The sequence below is a fragment of the Lipotes vexillifer genome, unplaced genomic scaffold (genome assembly GCF_000442215.2).
Source record: "Lipotes vexillifer unplaced genomic scaffold, Lipotes_vexillifer_v1.1 scaffold1012, whole genome shotgun sequence".
In the NCBI taxonomy this organism is placed as follows: Eukaryota; Metazoa; Chordata; class Mammalia; order Artiodactyla; family Lipotidae; genus Lipotes; species Lipotes vexillifer.
Genome location: NW_006775534.1, coordinates 249,280 through 260,282, shown reverse-complemented (window position 1 = coordinate 260,282; position 11,003 = coordinate 249,280). Strand labels below are relative to the sequence as shown.

General features: G+C 50.8%; 1 protein-coding gene across 1 annotated transcript in view; it reads left to right on the top strand.

The window, feature by feature from the left end:
• RBFA (ribosome binding factor A) overlaps positions 1 to 7,847 on the top strand; it is a 13,997-nt gene extending 6,150 nt beyond the window's left edge. Inside the window, exons 5-7 of the mRNA XM_007449965.1 lie at positions 1,822 to 1,906; positions 6,338 to 6,408; positions 7,484 to 7,847. Of these exons, the coding sequence (XP_007450027.1) occupies positions 1,822 to 1,906; positions 6,338 to 6,408; positions 7,484 to 7,847 (520 nt within the window). The remainder of the gene's footprint in view (positions 1 to 1,821; positions 1,907 to 6,337; positions 6,409 to 7,483) is intronic.
• Positions 7,848 to 11,003: the final 3,156 nt, after the last annotated feature.

Sequence of the window (11,003 nt, the reverse complement as noted above, 5' to 3'; positions counted from 1 at the left end):
CTGAACCAGTATTTTCTAAAAGACCAAGGCACGAGGTTACAAAATCACACACAGGGAGAGATCGATTCAAAGGGCAAGAGCGCCAGTGGACTTTCATGTACAGAGAATCTGCTCATGGATCTGCTTTCAGAGTCCACATTGCAGTCTGTAATAAACTACTCTGTTGAGTTCTTGTGTAGCATCAAAGAAGATCTACACTTTTCTGAAAGGCTGTTCATATACTCTTTCCTTTTCAGTTACAGATCTGTGTGAGGCCAGAGTTTCTTCTATTTTAAACAGAATACCAGAACAGATTGAATACAGATACAGAGATAAGAATCCAGCTGTTCCATTATGCTAGGTATTAAAGGAATTTGCAACTACATAAGCAATGCCACTCTTCTCATTATTTTCTTTTAAAATATAGTAGTGGGCTTCCCTGGTGGCACAGTGGTTGAGAGTCTGCCTGCTGATGCAGGGGCCACGGGTTCATGCCCCGGTCTGGGAAGATCCCACATGCTGCAGAACAGCTGGGCCCGTGAGCCATGGCCGCTGGGCCTGCGCATACCGGAGCCTGTGCTCCGCAGCGGGAGAGGCCACAATGGTGAGAGGCCCGTGTACTGCAAAAAAAAAAAAAAAAGTTATTTTAAATGAATTAATAAATACATACTTTTCAGCTTTAATTTCTAGTCTGGTATATATTGGTAGATGTAACCCACATAAACAAAAGGTCTTTGGCGTCCTCAATAATTTTTAAGAGTATAAAGGGGGTCCTGAGACCAAGGATTTTGGGAACCGCTGAGCTGGATGAGAGTAAGGAAGCTACTTAATTTCTTCCTCAGTCTTAAAGATGCAGAGACCTGGCAGAGCAGCCCTCGGGACTGGAGTTCCTGCTGTTTTCTGAGTAGTTTTTAGGTAACAGAAAATTCAGCTGAACAGAATGTCCCTTTTCTCAACTCTTTTGATCACCACGGTTTTGTGTAAAGGTTTTCCCATAACTGCGTCACTGAGCAGATATGCTGTGTGTCACAGCAGTGTTTTCACTGGATACTTGTCGCCCCTGGATCCGCATGTATTGCATGACTGGTTAATACGAAGATCGTTTCTGTGTCTGACGTCCGGGGAGCATGGCCGGCAGCCACACTTCTGTGGCGCTGTTGCCGATGAGTGTCGGTGGGATGGAGGGACAAAGCGCTGGCAGGTTGTTGGTGCCCAAACCACGGAGCCCAAGGCCACAGTGATGCCCAGGAATGTCCCAAGTTCACGTCAGACTATTTATAAGGATCTCAAAAGTTGCATTTAGAGAATTAAAAACAATCGTGATCATGCATTTTTGTATCCCTGTTGAAATGTGGCAGTTGGCTAAGGAAGACTTTTCATCTTTGAAGAATGTGATAAGCAAAACTCATGCCTCAGGGCTTCCCTGGTGGCCCAGTGGTTGAGAATCTGCCTGCCAATTCAGGGGACACGGGTTCGAGCCCTGGTCCGGGAAGATCCCACATGCTATGGAGCAGCTAAGCCCATGCACCACAACTACAGAGCGTGCATTCTAGAGCCTGCGAGCCACAACTACTGAAGCCTACGTGCTGCAACTACAGAAGCCCACGTGCCTAGAGCCCATGCTCCGCAACGAAGAGTGGCCCCCCACTCGCTGCAACTAGAGAAAGCCCACGCCCAGCAATGAAGACCCAATGCAGCCAAATAAATAAAATAAATGTATTAATTAATTAATTTTAAAAAATCATGCCTCACCTCTTTGTGAGATGACATTTTCTGTTTCTGGCACTGTCACCCCTCCACCAAGTGTCACCTGTGACTGCACAAATCTCTTTCTCTCTCCAGGCACCTTTTGATGTCCCAGCAGACCCTGAGGAACATGCCGCCAATAGTGTTTGTTCAGGACAAAAAAAATGCAGCTGTAGTGGAGGTAAGGCTTTTACATAATTACCTTTTTATGATGTAAACTTTTATATGGGTAAGATTTTAAATTTAATTTTTAAATATTCAAAAGATAACGTATACAGTTTTAAAAGGTAATAGAAGGGTACAGATGAAAAGTAAGGCACCTGTGCCCTTGTTCTCAGCCCTGTTCCCCAGAGGTAACCACTTTGTATTGCTTTAATGTTTTAACGCTTGTCAGTATAGCCCTAACTAGTAAAGCAGATCGCTCTCTCTGTTTACAAACTTGAAGCAGTCAGAGCTGCCCTCCTGTGCTTACCTCCTTCTCTCACTTCCCTAGATTTCAGTTTGTCTATGGTTACTTTACACTGTTAAGGCTGACACACTTATGTCCTGTCCTGTAACTGTTTCATAATTATTTTTCTTGTTTTAGGTATAGGTTAATTATAAAGGTTAAAAACCTGTTAAAACATACATATGTTTTAATCTGGGTGGTGGTTACTTCGTGGTTATTAAGGTATGTTATACCTTTAAAAAGTTTACTGAAAAAAACAGTAGCATTTACGGGATTATGATTAGGTGGCTGTCACTCACTGTAGGACTAGGTAGTATTTAGATTCACAGAGGGGAAAAAAATCTAATTGTACATTGTTGTCTTTTGTTATTCATGATACAAGCCATACTGAAAACATTATGTGGATAACTTTGATAGATGTGTGATTTCCTAGCTAGAAAGGGGAACAGGAGTGAAGTTGCAGTGCCGCTTACAGCTCAAGTAGAGTTTAGGTAATGGGTGTGCTGTTCAGATACTCAGCAGGCATCCCCGGGCACGTCGGGTGGGGCTGGTGGGAGGACCCACCTGTCTCAGAGGATGAGCCCTCAGCTGGCTCGTCCCTCTCTCTGTGGAGGAAGAATTCAGAGCTGCAAGGTCCTACCTGGCTGTGTGGGTTCCTTTCCAGAAAAAGTCACTGGAGGGAGGGAGGTGCATGCGAGCTTAAGCGTTTCTGGGAGGGCCTTATTCCGACGCCGTGCTGATGGGTGTTTGCATTGGAGACCTCTAGCGTCTGTCCTGCCCCGTGTGCTCCGGGGAAGTGGCCAAGGGTCGGACACGTGCCACGCGGTGATGGTGGGTCCTGCATGTGCCCAGAGCTCAGTTGTTGACCTGGGGGCCAAGGGTCGGTCAGGCCTTGGCTGGTGCCTCAGAGTCCTGCAGTTTCTGCCTCACTGTAGTTAGAAGTGAAGGCTGGACCTAGAGGGGTTTCTGATTTGGGTAGGTGATCATTTGAGGGCATGGTCATTGCTTCCCCCGGCGTAAGTCAGGGCAGTGTTTTTCAAACACTGTGTATGTTTTTAATAGGTTTAAAGTCAGCCGTAGATAAAGCACTTGGCTAGAGACAGAAGTTTAAAATTGGGAGTCCTGGACAAAACTTTGAGTCTTCTATCAGTCCGTTTATTTCTGTCTTATATTGGTTGCACCAAAAATCACAGGTAGTTGCAACTGCTACCAGGTTACCAGTTTCATCAGCTTGCCTTGCATCCTCAGGATAATCTTCAGGTCACTGGTCTGGACATTTGAAAGAGGACTAGTAATAAGCTCTGTCCAAACTGCACCCTGAGTAATTCAGCAATATTGATGGCACTGTCAATAAACACACGCGGAGGTGCTCATCAGGAGAGCACGAACGAAAACCGGATTCCAGCGCGCACCCCTCCATGAGGGCTTTCCTTACAGGAGTGAGGGTGCGAGCGCCGAGGGGTGGGGCCTGGTGGGAGGGCGGCTCACAGCTCCTCGCTGGAGACTGGCCGTCCCCAGGGAAGCTGAGTCTGTGACCCTCGAGCCCCGCCGCCGCCGCCCCCCCCCCCCCCGCCGATGCAGGTGACGCGGGTTTGTGCCCCGGTCCGGGAAGATCCCACATTCCGCGGAGTGGCTGGGCCCGTGAGCCATGGCCGCTGAGCCTGCACGTCCGGAGCCTGTGCTCTGCAACGGGGGAGGCCGCAACAGTGAGAGGCCTGCGTACCGCAAAAAAAATAAGTAAATAAAATAAAAGTACCCACGGACTCGGCCGGTAATGTTGGCACAGGGTCTCTGGCGAGTGCAGTTAGCAGAATGGACGGACGTGCTCTGGAACAGTCCCCTGACCCACCTCCCACCGGCCGTGGAGCCAAGGAAGGGCCACGCGCTGAGAGCTTCTGTTCATAAAACGTTCAGGAAGAGCCTGGCTAATCTTTGGTGTTGGAAGTAAAAGTAAATGGCTGTCATGGGGAGGGGAGTGAGCAAGAGGGGCCTGAGGAGGCTTCTGGGCTTCACCTTCTAAGTGTCGCGGCCGTGCCCACACGTGTGTTCAATTTGTGGGATGTTACTGAGCTACACTTGATGGTTTGTGTACCTTTCCCCTAGATGTTGCACTTCAGTCAAGAGGTTTTTAAAATGTTGATTTTTACTGTAACTATAGAGGAAAAAACTTTTTAAATCTGAATTTTTAAGGGAAATACATAAACTCTGACACCAGTGTTGTGGTACATGCACACTCGTCTCCCCACTGACGGTCAGGCTTCTGAGAGCAGGTGTCGGGCAGCCGGTGCCCACCGCGCAGGGGCACCCACTGCCCCACTGCGCATGGTCTGGCCCGCACCATCTGAGCTCAGAGCTCCCCTTCCACACAAGAAGTTAGCCCGGTGGCCTGTGTTTAAAGTGTTAGAATTTGAGGTTGTGTTTGGATTTGGTTCTTTGTTAATAGAATAAGCTTTACCGAGGCTTAATTTATGTTGAGTTGTGCCTCCTTTGACAAACGCATACCTTTGTGTCATCGCCACCCCAGCTCACCCCGGTCAGCTCTCCCCTACCACCCGTCTGATTTCAGTCACTGTAGGTTAGTTTTGCCCGGTGAGATTTCTGTAATTTCACATGAATAGAATCGGGATGTTGTCTTTTGCATCTGGTTTTGCTCAGCACAGTGTTTTTGAGATTCATCCATGTTGTTTCATGTGTAAGTAGTTCCTTTTTTATTGGTAAGCAGCATCCATTGTACAGCTGTACTGCAGTTTACTTACCCATTCACTTTTTGATAGACGTTTGCTTTTTCCCCACTCCTTGGCTATACAGAGCAAAGCACTGTGAACGTTTGCGGATGTATGTTTTGTTTCATTTAGGTCAGTTCCTAGGAGCAGCAGGCGTATGTTTAACTGTCAGAAAGCTGCCAGGCTGCTTTAACCATGGCCGTGCTGTCGGCACTCGCACCGCAGCGTCAGGGTCCCTGGTCCTCCACGTCCTTGCCAGTCCCTGGTGTTGCCATCCTGATGGCTTAAGCTTGCATTTTCTTTTCTTTTTTTTAAATTATTTGGGCTGCGCTGGGTCTCTTGCAGCATGCCGGCTCTTCGTTGTGGGCTTCTCTCTAGTTGCAGCGTGTGGGTTTAGTTGCCCCGTGGCATGTGGGATCTTAGTTCCCTGACCAGGGATGGAACCCGCATCCCCTGCATTGGAAGGCGGATTCTTCACCACTGTGCCACCAGGGAAGCCCCCTAAACTTACGTTTTGTTGATGACTAATTATATTGAGCATCTTTTTATGTGCCTGCTGGTCATTCCTCCTTTTGTGGATCAGTTAAAGTCTCTTGCCCATTTTTAATAAGGTTTGCTTATTATTGAGTTGTGTAGGTTCATTGTATATCTGGTACAAGTCAGTTGGCAGAAATCTTCATTGTGAATATTTTCTCCCACTTTTAACTTTGGAGGGGGCCACTTGGTCCTTGTTTCATAGCATCGTCAGTCCTGTTTCTGGTATTTTCTGTGGACTGATTTGTCTCCAGTTCTGCTTCTTTTCACCTTTGTGGTTTGATTGGTGTGTCACCGGTTGGTGGTGATGCTTTAGTTCCTGCGTATGACAGGGCCCGGTTATGGACCAGGCTCGCCTGGGCTTGCACTGAAGCAGGAGGTTGGGTCTTAGTGCACAGCCCCAGTAGGACGACCTGGCGGTAGTCAGAACGGATGCGTGAAGGTGGAGAGGCCCTCGACGGGCCCTGCTTAGGAGCAGGGTCTGTCCCCAGCGTAAGCCCCTCAGCCCCTGCAGGACTGGAGCCACACGCTAGACTTGGGACGCTCACGTTACCGCACTGGGGGGTTTCCCTGCAAATTCTGCAGCAAAATTGAAGCATTTTATGAAACTTCATTAGAAACCAGTAAGCGTTAGTAATTCAACTAATATTTAACTGGTTTCTTTGTAAATTTGACTGACATTCACAAGTTTTAAGTGTAGTTTTCAAAAAGCCTCAGTTCATTATCAGAGAAAGTGTGATTGAGGTAGCGGGTGTGGGCAGCGGCCCCGGAAGGAAGGACAGCAGGTGGGCTTGAGGCCCGTGGTGGCGCTGGCACCGGGCAGCGGATGCTCGCACTCAGCTGGCGCCCGGCTCCGATGCAGGCCGTGCTGTGGCTCGAGAATCAGTCTCTGTCTGTTCCTTTTCAGATTGATCGGCTACTGGCAATTGCTGATTTTGGACCCACGGATGAAAAAGACTTCGTGCAAAATGATTTCAGGTGATACGTGTGGGCATATGTTTTTGATTCGGGCAGACACCCAAGTGTGGACTTGCTGGTTTCCACAGCAGCTGCACAGTCCTGCCTGTCCCCAGCCAGGTGTCGAGGGGCAGCAGGCCCTGCTTTGTGCACTTGGCTCTTGCCCTGGGCCCCCACCCGGTGTCGGCGTGCGACTGGTGAAGCACCCAGCACCTGGGTGAGGCTGTCAGGAGGGCCTTGGGGGTCCACACGGAAGTGCTGGGGCCTGGGCTCTGAGTGCTGGCAGTAGCGGTTCATTCTCTCCACTCCCTTGGCACACTGCTGCCTGGCAGGCCCTGTTCTCGTACTTAGGGAACATCTGTGAACAGTAAACATCAGGATAGGCCTCTGAGAAGGTGACGTGAGGATTCGGAGGTGGGGGTGGCCCCATTCCAGGTGAGGGAGCAGCTGCACCACGTGTCTGGTCTGTGTTCCATAGATCAACTGTGTCAGCATCATATGGGTACTGTCAGGGCCTCGGGGTGGGGACCCCCAGCCAGCCTGCCAGGGGATGGGTTGCAGCACTCAGACCCCTGAGTTAGAGCGGAGGCCCCAGGCGGCAGTGAGTCCCCGGGTTCCGGATCAGCAATGAGTGGACGTGGGGAGAGGCGGGTGGGGAGCCCTTCCAGATCAGAGAGTTAGGGTTAGAGGCATGATGTGGCCCGATTTGGGTTTTGAAAAGATTGCTCTGGTTTTGCTCTCAGAATAGAGTCTCCTCTTTTGGTTCATCAAGTAACCTGAGTGACAGATCTAAGAGCCCTCCCCCGTCCCCCCAATAATTCTGTTTACCTATCCTAGTGTACTAGCCTTGTTTAAGTGGGGAAAAGATGAAAACGCATTTAATGTCAGTACACAATGGCTGCACCAGAAGTATGCTGGCCTGAGCCACACACGGGCTCCAAGAGTGCTGGCCAAGAGGTTCTGGACTGGAGAACGCCAGGCCAAACCCCACTTCTGTCCAGTTTCCACAGTTTCCCTTAGAGAGGTGTTAGGACAGCGCATAAGCAAATGGCTGTAGGAAGTGTTGTGCATGGTGTGGATTTCTTCTCCCCTCCAGCGCCCCCGAGGCCCTGGACACGACGTCGCTACGTGATACCCTGGGCCCTGCCGCACCCTCGAGTCTGTGTGGGATCGACCACGAGGCTCTCAACAAGCAGATCCTGGAGTACAAGAGGAGAAGAGAGAAAGGGCGTGGGAGCGTGGGCCCAGTGTGGCTGGAGCACACGGCTGAGCTGAGGAGGAAGGGGAAGGCCAGGCCCCGCGTGGACGATGACCTCCCGCCCAAGGACTGCCTGTGGGAGACAGGGAGTGATGGGCCCCTGGACGGCGGGGCCCTTCCCGAGGAGCACACCCCGGGACGCATGGGGGCTCCAGGGGCAGAGCAGGAACCAGAGGCAGAGAGAAAGGATCGCGGGTGCTGACCCACTCCCATGAACACACGGAGACCTGCGCTGCTGGTGCCCCCCAGGATGCCCTTGTGCAGGTGCAGGCTGAGCTGTGCGGTGTCATCTCTGAGCCCTTCAGACCTATTGCTATGCTGCAGTGAGAGATGGGGCGAGGCTGTGGAAAGGGTGTGAAATCTCTTAGGTCGATGGTGTACGGTCTGCCCTCCATATTTGGGGTTCCAGGCTTGCGTGTTTGCTTGCTCACTAGAGTTTGTCCACGGCCCCCAGGTCCATACTTGTGGCACTTTCATGGTGGTTCTCGGACACGCACAGACCAGTGGGATGCACACGTGGCCTGTGGTCACACAAGCCACTGCTCTGTCTGCGTTGTTCATCTCGGGCTGTGAACAGCCACCCTCTCTGATTGGGTTAGCGCCACGTCAGTGCCTTCTGACAGAGATTTCACTCATGGTGCCCAAGTGCAAGAGGCCATGATACGTCTCCTAGAGAAAGCACATGTTAGATGAGCCTCGTTAGAAAATAAATCAATCATTTAATTCTGACACAGAAACGTTGTCCTGGGCTTGGGGCATCTCCATTTCCCAACTATCATTAACCTTGAAACACTGAAAATGATAAAGTTCAGATGATTGGAGAAAGGTACACTATTAAGCTAAAGCAAGGAAACCTGTTTCCCTTCTTGTAAACTGTTTCAGGAAGGAAAGCATTGCCTTGCCTCTGCAACAGTGGCAAGCCCCAAATGCCACTTTCCCTGTCGGCATCTGGGACCAGGTGTGGTGCCCCAGCAGGGATATGGCACCAAGAAGCTCCGTCTTTGCTGGGACAGTGGCCCCCCCTGAAGGGACGGCATCACGGGCCGCCTTGTGGATGCTCCAGGCATGTTGCTGTTTGAGTGGTGCTTGTGGGATCCTGCCCTGGAAGGGTGCACGTAGCCTGTGTGTGGGCTGTTTCCATTAGGAGTGTGGGTTGCTTACACAGCCTCTTATGACCAGAGAAGAAATGTCCAGAGGGAGGATTGACCTGTGTTAGAATGTACACGGGTTGTGTCCTGACCAGGTATGATGAGATGACAGACTTGGAAACTGCTGCCTTGAAAGAAGAGTTCTTGACTCAAAGCTCCCGAGAGGAGGGGTGCACCACGCTGCATGGGGCCCACGAGGAGCGCCAGGGTCTGTCAGCAGGCCGAGGGTGAGGAGGAAGCATGGCCGAACCCGTCTCGTGGCTCCTGGAGGACGGAGTGGGCCAGGTAGGGTGAGCACGTCTGGGCAGGCCTGGGGTCGGACAGCTTGGTCATTTCAGCAGGCTCCGGGCTCTAGGCGTGGCTTCCACTTGTCCACTCCCTGGCCCTGGGGTGACTTGCGGCAGAGGAGACACTGGCCGGGGAGGGCTCTGGCTTGGCTGGTTTGCACGTGAGTGGCGCGCTCACAGGTGTCCCCTGCCTTCCCGGGGAGCTAGCCAGCTTGCGGAGGGGTCTCTTCCCAGCCCACAGGCCCCCAGGATATCAGAGCATTACAGAAAATAAACACCGTGGTTAATACCCGACAGCACTGAGCAGTCTTCTCCACTGACTGCCTCTGGGTCTACACTGCAGAGAGTGCCCAGGTCTCAAATTGCGAGGGGCAAGCATGGTGGCAAGCGATGAGTGCACGGGCCCTGTGAGTGCAAGAAGCCAGGACCGTAGGAGAGGCTGGTGCACGATGCCTCTTGCCCTTCTTCCTGCCTGTACCCCAGCCTAAGTTCTCCATGAAGTTAAATGGCAGGAACAGGAGTTTTTTGCTCAGACCAGGATTGTTTGGTTTTGCTCCATACTCTTACAGAAAGGAGTTACAGTGGTTTGTAAGGGTACAAGAGGAGCCAGGAATCAAACAGACAGTGTAAAAGGAAGGAGCCTCGAACGTGACCCTGGATGTCCTCCACAGGCCCTGGAATGCCGGTGCTGGGACGGCTGATCCCTGACAGCCCTGCACCTGCCCCAGGCACCTCACCAGAAGTGCAGATGCCGTCTAATAGCTGCAGGCACGCTGCACATTTGATGTGAAAAGAGACAAAACTGAATACAGGATGCACCCAGCTCACCTTTTGTTTCATTCAAAGGGCATAGAACTTTGCTTCCTCAGAGCACATGGAAGGAGCTCCCAGGCTGCTGGACACGTGGAACTGGGGAGTGGCTGCTCAGAGATGGGGGGAAGCTCCGTGCCCTTCCCGGTCCCTCACCCTGTGCACCTCTTCCATCTGGCTGTTCCTGGGTTACATCCTTTCATAGTAAACCAGTGACCTGCAGGTGGAGCTCATTAGCAACCAGATGTCCTACAACTTAAACTTACTGAAGACAGAACAAAGGGACTCTGACTATGGATATCTTAGAAAGGGCCGTCTGAGCGGCCAAAGAACACAGCTGAAGATGACCGAATATTAAACAGGTAAAAACAGCCAATAGGAAAGAAAAATTGACAGTCTTCCAGGGGAGCACTGCCCACGAAAGGCAGGGGAGCACTGCCCACGAAAAACAGCCAATAGGAAAGAAAAATTGACAGTCTTCCAGGGGAGCACTGCCCACGAAAGTTGAAAAACTTCATGTTCTTCCAAAGGGTTTTTCTACCTTGAGTTTTCCTCTGATGTCTTGGCCTTCCAAGTCCCATCTTAAAAAGCATATTCAAGTCATCACCATCAAAACTGTGATGTATCTAAGCTCTAGAGTAAAAGATGGGGAAAGCCTAAGGAAGTGAACTGCCCCATCGTTTACCTGCCTGTGGGTTCAACACCAGCCTGTTGAGAGGTGTGGACACCCGTATCCGAAGGTCGCATTTCAGAATTTGCTCAACACTTAACTGAAGGTTATCAAAGCTATGTAAAATGGAACACTGGAAAGAATAATGCATCATGTGACAAAATAGAGCTCACATTTGCCTTTTAAAAACAGTTTGAGATGAAGAACCAAAATCTATCAGATGAAATTTGACAGGAATACACATAAACTCCTATGTTTGAGATTTAAAATGTTAATAAGCTACAGGATTGTGGGTTAGGTGAAAAGGGCCTGGTGGTCTCACTGTGAGTTCTGGCTGAGCTGAGGTGGGCACGCTGCTGAGGCTGTGGATGGAAGCTGCAAGGTTGTTCCGTGGTAGAGGGGAGCTGAGGCCAAGACCGGCAGCAGCTGCCGAGGAGGAGGCC